Source organism: Cherax quadricarinatus, chromosome 23, assembly GCF_038502225.1.
Source record: "Cherax quadricarinatus isolate ZL_2023a chromosome 23, ASM3850222v1, whole genome shotgun sequence".
In the NCBI taxonomy this organism is placed as follows: Eukaryota; Metazoa; Arthropoda; class Malacostraca; order Decapoda; family Parastacidae; genus Cherax; species Cherax quadricarinatus.
The window spans coordinates 10,696,813-10,711,659 of record NC_091314.1 but is presented as its reverse complement, the minus strand read 5'-3'; the positions used below and the strand labels follow the sequence as shown (position 1 = coordinate 10,711,659).

The 14,847-nt window shown below is 39.6% G+C and overlaps 1 protein-coding gene across 28 annotated transcripts in view; it reads left to right on the top strand.

Annotated features, from left to right (window-relative positions):
* Positions 1–14,847, top strand: part of LOC128685599 (protein bric-a-brac 1-like) — a 518,998-nt gene that overhangs the window by 373 nt on the left and 503,778 nt on the right. For 27 of the 28 annotated variants that reach the window (XM_070087902.1, XM_070087910.1, XM_070087911.1 and 24 more), the window contains exons 2-3: positions 1,015–1,114; positions 4,443–5,042. In XM_070087902.1, the coding sequence (XP_069944003.1) occupies positions 1,034–1,114; positions 4,443–5,042 (681 nt within the window). In that variant the 5' untranslated portion in view covers positions 1,015–1,033. Of the gene's footprint in view, positions 8–1,014; positions 1,115–4,442; positions 5,043–14,847 lie in introns of all 28 variants that reach the window. The other variant, XM_070087893.1, reaches the window with a different exon arrangement.

Genomic DNA, 14,847 nt, shown 5'->3' with positions numbered 1-14,847 from the left:
CACCTGGGTTGTATTTATTTTCTTTTTTTTTGGTAGGTTGGTTGAGGATGGAGGTTGAGAGAGGTGCAGGAGCCACCAAGATGATGGAACTCTCACAACAAAGCCAGGATTTTTTATTTTAATTTTGTTAGCTTTATTGGTGTACTGTCAGTATGGATTTGATAAACTTCAGTGTGTATTTGTGCAAATTTCAGAATATTTACTAAGGTCAGTCTCAGGTTATTGCCCTCAGTAATTTTGGGTAATAATAGACTACTCGGTGAGTTTTAGCGATTAATTATAGCTTAAATCGTACACTGTTAAGTTTATTTTAGAGGTGAGATGCTACTTTGTTGTGCAAATGCTAAAAAAGTAGCAAAACCAGATGAAATCCGCTTAGCCCAATCTAAAATACCCTGACAAAACTTACCCCCACCATTGGTACTGGGGCATCTCTGTTAACATTTGGCTGGCATGTGAGACTATACATTACCACGTGTTGATTGCCTCAGATGTCCTTTGCAAACAAAATGAACCAAAATACTATTTATGCTAATATTTCCCAAAAGGACAATTTGCATAAGAATTACTTTTTTTTTTTTTCTATGGTGTACATAGGTTATATGTATAGTACCCCTCAAGGGAGGTTCCTTGATGCTGGTGAGGTGCTCTTGATCTAGAGAATTGGATGTGCTCCAGTTCCCTGAATTGAGCCTGAATACCTTCCATCCTCCCCCCACATGCACTGTATAATCCTGTGGGTTTAGCGCTCCATGTGATTATATAATTATATATGTATTTTAAAATATCAACTAATGTCAGAGTTCCACCAAGTAGCTGTTTTTAACCTTAGTAATATTTTGTTGTGTAAGTGGTAAAATGGTAACAAAACCCACCTAACCCAACCTCAGGCTGGGCTTTTAGAATGAAATAACTTTAACTGGTTACAGGTACATGTGAGAATTTTATTATGATTAGTAATTTTTAATGATAGTGCAAATTAAAATGTATCTTATTGTGATTTTAACATTACAGATGAGAAGTGCATGCCAACATGGGTGATGGAATGTTATCATTGTCGTGGAATAACCACAAAGCTACATTTTGTCACATACTTGCAACACTTAGGGAAAAGGTAAATATAGTTGGTTTTATTGCTAAACCATATCTGTTATTTCTATTTTTTTATAATAGCAAAAATATATTTGTGTAAACATTATTCACAGTATGGCTACCTGGCTCAGCAGCAGTAGTTGTTAACCTGTATGCCATCTACCCCTTATATTTATCATCATCTAATGTGGGTTCTTTTATATTTGGTGTTTTTTAATTATTGTGCAATACATACATTTTTTTTTTAACAAGTCGGCCATCTCCCACCAAGGCAGGGTGACCCAAAAAGAAAGAAAATCCCCAAAAAGAAAATACTTTCATCATCATTCAACACTTTCACCACACTCACACATAATCACTGTTTTTGCAGAGGTACTCAGAACACAACAGCTTAGAAGCATATACGTATAAAGATGCACAACATATCCCTCCAAACTCTCAATATCCTGAACCCCTCCTTTAGAGTGCAGGCATTGTACTTCCCATTTCCAGGATTCAAGTCCGGCTATATAAAAATAACCGGTTTCCCTGAATTATTATTATTATTATCACACTGGCCGATTCCCACCAAGGCAGGGTGGCCCGAAAAAGAAAAACTTTCACCATCATTCACTCCATCACTGTCTTGCCAGAAGGGTGCTTTACACTACAGTTTTTAAACTGCAACATTTACACCCCTCCTTCAGAGTGCATGCACTGTACTTCCCATCTCCAGGACTCAAGTCCGGCCTGCCGGTTTCCCTGAACCCCTTCATAAATGTTACTTTGCTCACACTCCAACAGCACGTCAAGTATTAAAAACCATTTGTCTCCATTCACTCCTATCAAACACGCTCACGCATGCCTGCTGGAAGTCCAAGCCCTCGCACACAAAACCTCCTTTACCCCCTCCCTCCAACCTTTCCTAGGCTGACCCCTACCCTGCCTTCCTTCCACTACAGACTGATACACTCTTGAAGTCATTCTGTTTCGCTCCATTCTCTCTACGTGTCCGAACCACCTCAGCAACCCTTCCTCAGCCCTCTGGACAACAGTTTTGGTAATTCCGCACCTCCTCCTAACTTCCAAACTACGAATTCTCTGCATTATATTCACACCACACATTGCCCTCAGACATGACATCTCCACTGCCTCCAGCCTTCTCCTCGCTGCAACATTCATCACCCATGCTTCACACCCATATAAGAGCATTGGTAAAACTATACTCTCATACATTCCCCTCTTTGCCTCCAAGGACAAAGTTCTTTGTCTCCACAGACTCCTAAGTGCACCACTCACCCTTTTCCCCTCATCAATTCTATGATTCACTTCATCTTTCATAGACCCATCCGCTGACACGTCCACTCCCAAATATCTGAATACATTCACCTCCTCCATACTCTCTCCCTCCAATCTGATATCCAATCTTTCATCACCTAATCTTTTTTTTATCCTCATAACCTTACTCTTTCCTGTATTCACCTTTAATTTTCTTCTTTTGCACACCCTACCAAATTCATCCACCAATCTCTGCAACTTCTCTTCAGAATCTCCCAAGAGCACAGTGTCATCAGCAAAGAGCAACTGTGACAACTCCCACTTTGTGTGATTCTTTATCTTTTAACTCCACGCCTCTTGCCAAGACCCTCGCATTCACTTCTCTTACAACCCCATCTATAAATATATTAAACAACCACGGTGACATCACACATCCTTGTCTAAGGCCTACTTTTACTGGGAAATAATTTCCCTCTTTCCTACATACTCTAACTTGAGCCTCACTATCCTCGTAAAAACTCTTCACTGCTTTCAGTAACCTACCTCCTACACCATACACCTGCAACATCTGCCACATTGCCCCCCTATCCACCCTGTCATACACCTTTTCCAAATCCATAAATGCCACAAAGACCTCTTTAGCCTTATCTAAATACTGTTCACTTATATGTTTCACTGTAAACACCTGGTCCACACACTCCCTACCTTTCCTAAAGCCTCCTTGTTCATCTGCTATCCTATTCTCCGTCTTACTCTTAATTCTTTCAATAATAACTCTACCATACACTTTACCAGGTATACTCAACAGACTTATCCCCCTATAATTTTTGCACTCTCTTTTATCCCCTTTGCCTTTATACAAAGGAACTATGCATGCTCTCTGCCAATCCCTAGGTACGTTACCCTCTTCCATACATAAATATTACCCTGCTCACACCCCAACAGATCGTCAGGTTCCAAATACCATTCGTCTCCATTCACTCCTATCGAACACGCTCACGCACGTCAGCTGGAAGTCCAAGCCCCTCGCCCACAAAATTTCCCTTACCCCCTCCTCCCAACCTTTTCGAGGATGACCCCTACCCCGCCTTCCTTTCCCTACAGATTTAAATGCTCTCCATGTCATTCTACTTTGATCCATTCTCTCTAAATGACCAAACCACCTCAACAACCCCTCTTCAGCCCTCTGACTAATACTTTTATTAACTCCACACCTCCTAATTTCCACACTCTGAATTTTCTGCATAATATTTACACCACACATTTTCCTTAGACAGGACATCTCCACTGCCTCCAACTGTCTCCTCGCTGCTGCATTCACAACCCAAGCTTCACACCCATATAAGAGTGTTGGTACTACTATACTTTCATACATTCCCTTCTTTGCCTCCATAGATAACGTTTTTTTGTCTCCACACATACCTCAACGCACCACTCACCTTTTTTCCCTCATCAATTCTATGATTAACCTCATCCTTCATAAATCCATCCGCTGACACGTCAACTCCCAAGTATCTGAAAACATTCACTTCTTCCATACTCCTCCTCCCCAGTTTGATATCTAATTTTTCTTTATCTAAATCATTTGATTCCCTCATCACCTTACTCTTTTCTATGTTCACCTTTACATACATACGTACATGTATGGCATATATTAATACATTGGACCCCCGGTTAACGATATTTTTTCACTCCAGAAGTATGTTCAGGTGCCAGTACTGACCGAATTTGTTCCCATAAGGAATATTGTGAAGTAGATTAGTCCATTGCAGAGCCCCAAACATACACGTACAAACGCACTTACATAAATACACTTACATAATTGGTCGCATTCGGAGGCGATCGTTATGCGGGGGTCCACTGTATATGGTTAGTTTGACTACAGTACATTTTCTTTGATGTGTGAGTTTTCAAATTTGTTATGGATACGATTAAGTAAATAACATTAAAAAATTACAGCTTTGTATAGCCCACACAGGTAGAGTGCTTTTTCAAATAATTTCCATTAAAATTGTTTGTTATAACCAATCAAATTTCTTAAGTTGTGTATAAATATTACACAATAATTTTCACTTTTTTCTTTTCATGCATAGGAGAGGTACACAGATGTGACCCTGGCATGCGAGGGAAAGTTTTATCCAGTCCACAAACTGGTGCTATCAACATGTAGTGAATACTTTGAAAGTATGTTTGAACAGACACCGTGTAAACATCCTATTGTAGTGCTTAAAGATGTTAAACCCGATGAATTAGAAGCTCTTTTGAGCTACATGTACGCTGGTGTAGTGAATGTGGCACAAAATGACTTGGCCAAGTTAATAAAAGTGGCAGAGTTACTCCAGATAAAAGGCTTAGCTGTCCCAGATGAACCACCTCAGGAAGTTGAAACCAAGAAGACACACACGCCACCCTGGAGTTCCCGTGATGATAGGTCAAGTCCACATCCCAAAAGAAGAAGAAAAGAAAATGGAACACCTCATGGTGAAACACATATCTCAAACAGTCCTAAATCACCAGTAGCCTCGCCTCATCATGTAGAAAGTGATCATAACCAAGAAAATTCTAGAACACCTAGTGAAAGTCATGTTAGTGAACACAGAATAGACAAAACATTAGAAAGACTAGAACAGAGGCAGGACATGAGTTCAGACCAAAATGTTGACTGTGCAGCCAAACAAGGATCACCCCTTCAGGTTTGTTCATTAATAAAAAATTTTTTGCATCTTGGGTTTATTTGCTGCTGTAGTTTATCTGATTTTTTGCTCAACAATTTGTAATATCTTAATAAATTGCAGAAGTGATAAAATAAAATGATTTAAAATTATCTTCTCAAACATAAATCATTCACCAGAAGTGGCATAAATTTAATTTCAGGTGTGACTATAATGAGTGTAGTCAAAGTATATAACTTAATGGGCTTAAGCACTTGTCATTAATGCTTGCCATCCTCATCTCAAACTACAATCACAAGTTTTAGAAATAAAAAAATATTGGAGTGTGCTTGCCAATAATTTAGTATTTTGTAGGCTATCCCTTGTGTATTAGCACATCCTTTAATTGTCTAAGAAGTGATTCACTTAAATTCTTGAGGGTTTCTTGTGATAAATTCTCCCATGACTCATAAATGGTTACCTCAGCCATAGGAGTGAGCTGATGTTCTTCTCTTGTAGATCTCTCCAAAGGTTCTAAATGGGGTTAGTCAGGAATTTCCTGGCCAGTCATCAAAGAAGGGTACTTCAGTCACAAAGCCACTAAACAAATGATTTAGCAGTGGGGCATGGAGCACTGTTGCATTAAAATCTTTGCACTACTCAATGTGAAAAAATTGGGCAAATGATCAAAAATCAATTCCGTGTAGATGTAATGATTCGTACATTGGTGCTTGGGCAGCACAATTGACTGGCTAATACTTTTAGCACTAAGCTCAAATGATTAGAGATTTGGGGTGTATGGGCCCTAGGGGTTGCTGCCTAGGTATCTTTAAATGTTCCCAACTGTTAAAGGTCACTGTGAAAGTGGCTTCATAACTCCAAAGCACCTCACTCCACTATTCTTTAGTCCATGTTTGATATTTCTTTACAAGCACAACTCTGTGCTTTCTGCACAATATTGGTTTCTGAACTGGTGTACAGCTGCTGTAACCAAGCTCCTTCACACACCTATTTACAGTTCTAATACACATTATGATGCTGCTCTGTATTCTATTTTTGTAATCTCCCATGTGATCATTGAGTCTAATCTCAAGCTGTCTTAATTACAGTTAATGTACATATGGATGCTTTTCTAGGCTTTCCAGGATGTGCTTTTAGTGTGGTCGTGTCATCACTGCTGTTTCTCGGAACTGACACGGCCAGTTCCTTACTGAATGCGCGCACGCCAGTGGCTGCCACCATTGTGCTATTGTATTTTGTGTCAGAGATTACCTTCCCCATTCAGTGGACCCCCGATATTCGATATTAATCCGTTCCTGAGAGCTCATCGAATACCGATAATATCGAAAACCGAATCAATTTTCCTCATAAGAAATAATGGAAATCAAATTAATCAGTGCAAGAGACCCAAAAGTATGAAAAAAAAAATTTTACTACATGGAATATTAAGTTTAATGCAATAGAATAATAATAAAATAATTGACACTTACCTTTAATGAAGATCTGGTGATGATTGATGGGATGGGAGGAGGGGAGAGGTGTTAGTGTTTAGAAGGGGAATCCCCTTCCATTAGGACTTGAGGTAGCAAGTCCTTTTCCGGGGTTACTTCCCTTCTTCTTTTAATGCCAGTAGGACCAGCTTCAGAGTCACTGGATTTCTGTCACACAACATATCTGTCCATAGTGGCCTGTACCTCCCGTTCCTTTATGACATCCCTAAAGTGTTTCACAACATTGTTAGTGTAATAGTCACCAGCACGGCTTGCAATAGCTGTGTTGGGTGATTGTCATCAAAAAAGGTTTGCACTTTAAGCCACATTGCACACATTTCCTTAATCTTTGAAGTAGGCAACTTCTTCAATTTCTCTATCCCCTCCTCCGAAGCAGTTTCCTCAGGTCTGCCCTCTTGCTGTTCAAGATGATCTATCAGCTCATCAGTGGTTAGTTTTTCACTGTCCTCCTCCACCAACTCTTCCACATCCTCCCCACTAACCTCCAACCCCAAGGACTTCGACAATGGATTCCTCAACTGGCATAGGATTCTCAGGGTTAGCCTCAAATCCTTCACAATCCCTTTTGTCTACACATTCTGGCCACAGTTGTTTCCAAGCAGAGTTCAAGGTCCTCTTAGTCACTCCCTCCCAAGCCGTACCTATCAGGTTTATACAATTGAGGATATTAAAGTGATCCTTCCAAAACTCTAAAGAGTCAGTTGAGTTTCTGTGGTCACTATAAAGCACTTTTGAAACATAGCTTTTGTGTACAGTTTCTTGAAGTTGGAAATGACCTGCTGGTCCATGGGCTGCAGGAGAGGAGTGGTATTAGGAGGCAAAAACTTGACCTTAATGAAGCTCATGTCCCCAGAAAGTCGCTCTGGCAAGTCTGTAGGATGACCAGGGGCATTGTCTAATACCAGGAGGCACTTAAGGTCTAATTTCTTTTCAGTTAGGTAATTTTTCACAGTGGGGGCAAATGCATGGTGTAACCAGTCATAGAAAAAGTCCCTAGTGACCCATGCCTTACTGTTTGCCCTCCACAGCACACACAAATTAGCCTTGAGGACATTGTTTTTCCTGAACACTCTGGGAGTTTCAGAGTGATACACCAATAAAGGCTTCACTTTGCAATCACCACTAGCATTGGCACACATCAACAGAGTAAGCTTGTCTTTCATAGGTTTATGTCCTGGGAGTGCCTTTTCCTCCTGAGTAATGTAGGTTCTGCTTGGCATTTTCTTCCAAAACAGGCCTGTTTCGTCGCAATTAAACACTTGTTCAGGTTTCAAGTCTTCACTGTCTATGTAATCCTTGAATTCCTTCATATTTTTCAGCTGCTTTGTGGTCCGAACTGGCAGCCTCACCATGCCTAATCACACTATGTATGCCACTACGATTCTTAAATCTTTCAAACCAACCTTTGCTGGCCTTAAATTCACTCACATCACCACTATTTGCAGGCAATTTCTTTACTAAATCGTCATGCAACTGCCTAGCCTTTTCACAAATGATCGCTTGAGAGATGCTATCTCCTGCTATCTGTTTTTCATTTATCCACACCAGTAACAATCTCTCAGCATTTTCTAACACTTGCGGTCGCTGTTTCGTAATCACAGTTGCACCTTTTGCAAGAACAGCTTCCTTGATTGCCGTTTTCCTGGTCACTATAGTAGAGATGGTTGATAGGGGTTTATTATACAACCTAACCAGCTCCGACACACGCACTCCACTTTCGTACTTTGCAATTATCTCTTTCTTCATTTCATAAGTCATTAGCGACTTTTTTCTTGAAGGGTTGGCACTAGAAGCTTTCTTGGGGCCCATGGTGACTTATTTTGCAGAAACAAGCACCAAACACAGTGATAATATGGATAATGTGGAATGTACCGAATGTATCCTTAGATGCGCGCACACTGGCTGGCTTGTAAACACTGGCACACAAGGGGCAGTTCAGGCCTCACGTGGACACTTCTCGTACGAATCGTATCGAATACCGTGTTTTCAATTGAATACCGAGGAAAATTTTTTGCGATAAAATGTATCGAATACCGGATTTATCGAATACCGATGCCATCGAATACCGGGGGTCCACTGTATTAGTAGTACTCATCTATAGCCAAAAATGTCCAACAAACCCTGTACTCAGGACCACGTGGTGAAGGGACAGTACAGACATGTCCATCCATCACACAAGCTTAGAGAGCACTGAGCACGTAGGAGGTTTCCTTGCAATATCCTGAGATGCCACTATGATTTGCCTGGCCGGCAAACATTTCTGTCACTCCAAAATGCCTAAAGGATCGGGTATTACTTTTGATATTAAAGTTTGCCTGTTGGAGGCACCAGGCAAACTATAATGATGAGCACTGTAAATGCCATTTATTACTTTCTTGAGAGTAATTCTGTGATAACTGGCATGTTACTTAGAGAATGTAAAAACTACATTACTATACTGTACTTGGGTAGATGGCGAGAATATTTTGAAGAACTTTTAAATGTCGACGAAGAAAGGGAAGCAGTAATTTCATGCACTGGCCAGGGAGGTATACCATCTTTTAGGAGTGAAGAAGAACAGGATGTGAGTGTGGGGGAGGTGCGTGAGGCATTACGTAAAATGAAAAGGGGTAAAGCAGCTGGAACTGACGGGATCATGACAGAAACATTAAAAGCAGGGGGGGGGGGATATAGTGTTGGAGTGGTTGGTATTTTTGTTTAATAAATGTATGAAAGAGGGGAAGGTACCTAGGGATTGGCAGAGAGCATGTATAGTCCCTTTATATAAAGGGAAGGGGGACAAAAGAGATTGTAAAAATTATAGAGGAATAAGTTTACTGAGTATACCAGGAAAAGTGTACAGTAGGGTTATAATTGAAAGAATTAGAGCTAAGACAGAATGTAGGATTGCGGATGAACAAGGTTTCAGAGTGGGTAGGGGATGTGTAGATCGTGTTTACATTGAAGCATATATGTGAACAGTATTTAGATAAAGGTAGGGAAGTTTTTATTGCATTTATGGATTTAGAAAAGGCATATGATAGAGTGGATAGGGGAGCAATGTGGCAGATGTTGCAAGTATATGGAATAGGTGGTAAGTTACTAAATGCTGTTAAAGAGTTTTTATGAGGATAGTGAGTCTCAGGTTAGGGTGTGTAGAAGTGAGGGAGACTACTTCCCGGTAAAAGTAGGTCTTAGACTGGGATGTGTAATGTCACCATGGTTTAATATTTTTATAGATGGGGTTGTAAAAGAAGTAAATGCTAGGGTGTTCGGGAGAGGGGTGGGATTGTTTTTTGAAGCAGTTTGTGACAGAACCTACAAGGGGTAATAACCTGCTTGACTTAGTTCTGGCAAACAATGAATCCCTTGTTAATAATTTAGAAGTTTCAGAGGAACTGGGTGCTAGCGACCACAAATCAATTACATGTAGAATTGAATGGAAGTATGATAGTAGGGATAACTCAGTAACAGTCCCAGATTTTCGCTTAGCAGATTACGATGGGCTTAGAGAACACTTATCATCTGTTGACTGGGGTAACGAAGAGAGCTATCAATATGACAGTTTTCTGAACACAATACATGCTGCTCAAAGAACGTTTATCCCTTATAAGGAAATTAGATCAAATAGAAATGACCCAAAATGGATGAATAATAGGCTGAAATATCTACTAGGGCATAAGAAAGGAATTTATAGGCGTATCAAAAGAGGCGAGGGTCATCTTATGAATCAGTATATTGACATTAAGAGGGACATTAAAAAGGGGATAAGAAAAGCTAAAAGGGACTATGAAAGTAAAGTTGCTAGGGATTCTAAAACTAACCCAAAAAGTTTTTTCCAGGTCTATAGAACAAAAGTCAGAGATAAGATAGGTCCCCTTAAAAATAACTATGGGCATCTTACTGACAAAGAGAATGAAATGTGCTCGATTTTAAATAATTATTTTCTCTCGGTTTTTACACAGGAAGACACTAATAATATTCCGGTAATTAATTTTTATAGTGGATCAGAAGAAGATAAATTATGTAACATCACAGTCACTAGTGAAATGGTTGTGAAGCAGATAGACAGACTGAAGCAAAATAAGTCACCGGGTCCTGATGAGGTTTTTTCAAGGGTTCTAAAGGAATGCAAAATGGAAGTCTGTGAACCATTAACTAATATTTTTAATTTATCTCTTCAAACAGGTGCTGTGTCTGATATGTGGAAGATGGCTAATGTAATTCCTATTTTTAAAACAGGGGACAAGTCGTTACCGTCAAATTACCGCCCAATAAGCCTGACCTCAATTGTAGGCAAATTACTAGAGTCAATTATAGCTGAGATTATAAGAAGCCATCTCGATAAGCATAGCTTGATTAATGATACTCAGCATGGATTCACAAGAGGCCGGTCTTGTCTAACTAATTTATTAACTTTCTTCAGTAAAGCTTTTGAGGCTGTTGACCACGATAAAGAATTTGATATTATTTACTTAGATTTTAGTAAGGCATTTGATAGAGTTCCGCACCAAAGACTGTTGAAGAAAGTAGCAGCTCATGGCATTGGGGGAAGGGTGCTCTCGTGGATCGAATCATGGCTCACAGACAGGAAGCAAAGAGTGTCCATAAATGGGGTTAAATCCGAGTGGGGATCAGTAACAAGTGGCGTTCCACAGGGATCAGTCTTGGGCCCGTTGTTGTTTATAATATATATCAATGATCTTGATGAAGGAATTACTAGTGATATGAGCAAATTCGCCGATGACACGAAGATAGGTAGGATAATTGATTCAAACGTAGATGTTAGGGAACTTCAGGAGGATTTAGACAAACTCTACTCTTGGTCAGAAAAGTGGCAGATGCAGTTCAATGTAGATAAATGCAAGGTTCTGAAGCTCGGGAGTGTCCATAACCCTAGCACTTATAAGTTAAATAATGTAGAACTTAGCCATACAGATTGCGAAAAGGACTTGGGGGTTATGGTAAGCAGCAACCTTAAACCAAGACAGCAATGCCTAAGCGTACGTAATAAGGCAAATAGATTACTGGGATTTATATCAAGAAGTGTAAGCAACAGAAGTCCAGAGGTCATACTGCAGCTTTATACATCATTAGTAAGGCCTCACCTAGATTATGCAGCTCAATTCTGGTCTCCATATTACAGAATGGACATAAATTCGTTAGAAAACATTCAGCGTAGGTTGACTAAATTAATACATAGCATTAGAAATCTTCCTTATGAAGAAAGATTGAAGACTCTTAAGTTACATTCACTTGTTAGACGAAGAATGAGGGGAGACCTGATCGAAGTGTATAAGTGGAAGATAGGTATTAATAAAGGGGATATTAACAAGGTCTTGAGGATATCTCTCCAAGAGAGAACCCGCAGTAATGGATTTAAATTAGATAAGTTTAGATTTAGAAAGGACATAGGAAAGTATTGGTTTGGAAATAGGGTAGTAGATGAGTGGAACAGTCTACCTAGTTGGGTTATTGAGGCTAGGACTTTGGGTAGTTTCAAATTTAGGTTGGATAAATACATGAGTGGGATGGGTTGGATTTGAGTGGGACTTGCACATCAGAGCTTATTTCTTGGGTAGCATTGAAAATTGGGTAGGTCAAATGTTTGTTAGTGGGATGAATTGTAAAGGACCTGCCTAGTATGGGCCAACAGGCCTGCTGCAGTGTTCCTCCTTTCTTATGTTCTTATGTTCTTATTAAATTATAGGGAATCAAATACAAAATGGGAATTAACACAGTTGCTTTTTGCTGATGATACTGTGCTTATGGGAGATTTTAAAGAACAATTGCAAAGGTTAGTGGATGAATTTGGGAGTGTGTAAAGGTAGAAAGTTGAAAGTGAACATAGAAAAGAGTGAGGTGATGAGGGTATCAAATGATTTAGATAAAGAAAAATTGGATATCAAATTGGGGAAGAGTAGAATGGAAGAAGTGAATGTTTCCAGATACAGTATGTACTTGGGAGTTGACGTGTCGGCGGATGGATTTATGAAGGATGAGGTTAATCATAGAATTGATGAGGGAAAAAAGGTGAGTGGTGCGTTGAGGTATATGTGGAGACAAAAAAACGTTATCTATGGAGGCAAAGAAGGGAATGTATGAAAGTATAGTAGTACCAACACTCTTATATAGGTGTGAAGCTTGGGTTGTGAATGCAGCAGTGAGGAGAAAGTTGGAGGCAGTGGAGATGTCCTGTCTAAGGGCAGTGTGTGGTGTAAATATTATGCAGAAAATTCGGAGTGTGGAAATTAGAAGGTGTGGAGTTAATAAAAGTATTAGCCAGAGGGCTGAAGAGGGGTTGTTGAGGTGGCTTTGTCATTTAGAGAGAATGGATCAAAGTAGAATGGCCTGGGGAGCATTTAAATCTGTAGGGGAAGGAAGGTGGGGTAGGGTCGTCCTCGAAAAGGTTGGAAGGAAGGGGTAAGGGAGGTTTTGTGGGCGAGGGGCTTGGACTTCCAGCAGGCGTGCATGAGCGCATTCAATAGGAGTGAATAGAGACGAATGGTATTTGGGACCTGATGATCTCTTGGGGTGTGAGCAGGGTAATATTTAGTGAAGGGATTCAGGGAAACTGGTTATTTTTATATAGCCGGACTTGAGTCCTGGAAATGGGAAGTACAGTGCGTGCACTCTAAAGGAGGGGTTTTGGGATATTAGCAGTTTGGAGGGATATGTTGTGTATCTTTATATGTATATGCTTCTAAACTGTTGTGTTCTGAGCACCTCTGCAAAAACAGTGATTATGTGTGAGTGAGGTGAAAGTGTTGAATGATGATGAAAGTATTTTCTTTTTGGGGATTTTCTTTCCTTTTGGGTCACCCTGCCTCGGTGGGAGGTGGCTGACTTGTTAAAAAAAAAAAAACTTAGGTTTAGAGAGGGAATGATAAATTTTTTACCAATACAGTACTCTGTTTTAGATGAAAAGATCAAAATTATCCATTGTTCACCAAAACAGACACTGATACCATTAAAATTAGCTGACGCACACCAATACCAGTACAGTACTCAGTTTTAGGCCAAGGGCAGTGCCATCAAAATTAGCCGATTGCCCCATTATTTTAGCATACCTCAACCTAAGTTGTGAACTAATGGCCATCCCTCTTATGTTGATGAAACCTTACCACTGGGATCTTGTGGTACCAATACCTTTGAGGTATTGATACCACAAGGCATGACACTTAGAAATTAAAGTAATTGCCTCAGCAGCGAGTACAGAATAAAAGAAAAGTGCAATATTCCTGAAAGATCCTTTCATCCTGCTTGTTTACTTTTAACCCTTTGACTGTTGCAAGCCCATTTCTGAAACTGTCATTGTTTGTCGCAAATTTTTTGGGAAAAAGAAAATTATATTTTCTTATGAAATGATAAGAGAATCCTTTTCTGATGGTAATGACACCAAAAGCACGAAATTTGATTGAAAACTTAAGGAATTATGCTCGGTGATATATACGCATTGGCGATTTCGCTGACTTTGAGCCCTATTTTCGGCTAATTCCATTGTTCCAGTTGACCAAACTCATAGCTATTTCTTTAGAACTCCATTTTTTCTATCAATTGAGTACAAGAAACCGCCCATTTACCGATTTCAACTGTCCAATAAAGTGGTCAGAAATTGGCAATTTGGCCAATTTCACGCAAATTAAAAAAGATGCCAATTTCAAAATAGGGTCCAGAATAAACAGTGCAGACATTATTGGCACTAAAATAACATATCCTCTGTTCATTAGTCACGTCTCTAGGCCCCTCTTATATTACTCTTGCTTTCTAATTTTATTTTTTATTCACACAAAAAAAAAAAAACAGAAAATTTACTGTTATGCAGACTACTGCATTATTGTAAAAATGGTATAAATAATATCAGTGCACTAGTGAAAGAATATTAGACTCCCCAGTTGATGTGTATTGGACGTGTGGTGTGATTTGCTTACACTTGAATGTTGGCAAAAATCGAACATTTCCGCTACTTTGAGCTCAATTTCAAGGTCGTTTTCATTGCAAAACTAACCAAAATCATCTCTATTTCTGTAATATGTTTTCCATTCTATCAAATGAGACCAAGAAAACGAGAATACATTCATAAATACTATAGGAAAATACCCCTCGGAGTCGGTGTTTTAATCCAAAAACACAGTCAGTTTTTTTTTCTCATGCGCTGTGTGCTGCAGGATTTTTTTATACAGTGCACACTGGCCAAACAGACCCATTCTCTCACATGTGGGCCTACCAGCTTTCTCCTGCTTGATTTGAAGCCGCTAGAATTATTGAGTACGTATATACGTATACGTCTGAAACACCGGCTTGTAAGACATGTATATATGGCTGAAACAGTCAAAGGGTTAATCCCTCCTGTGAGG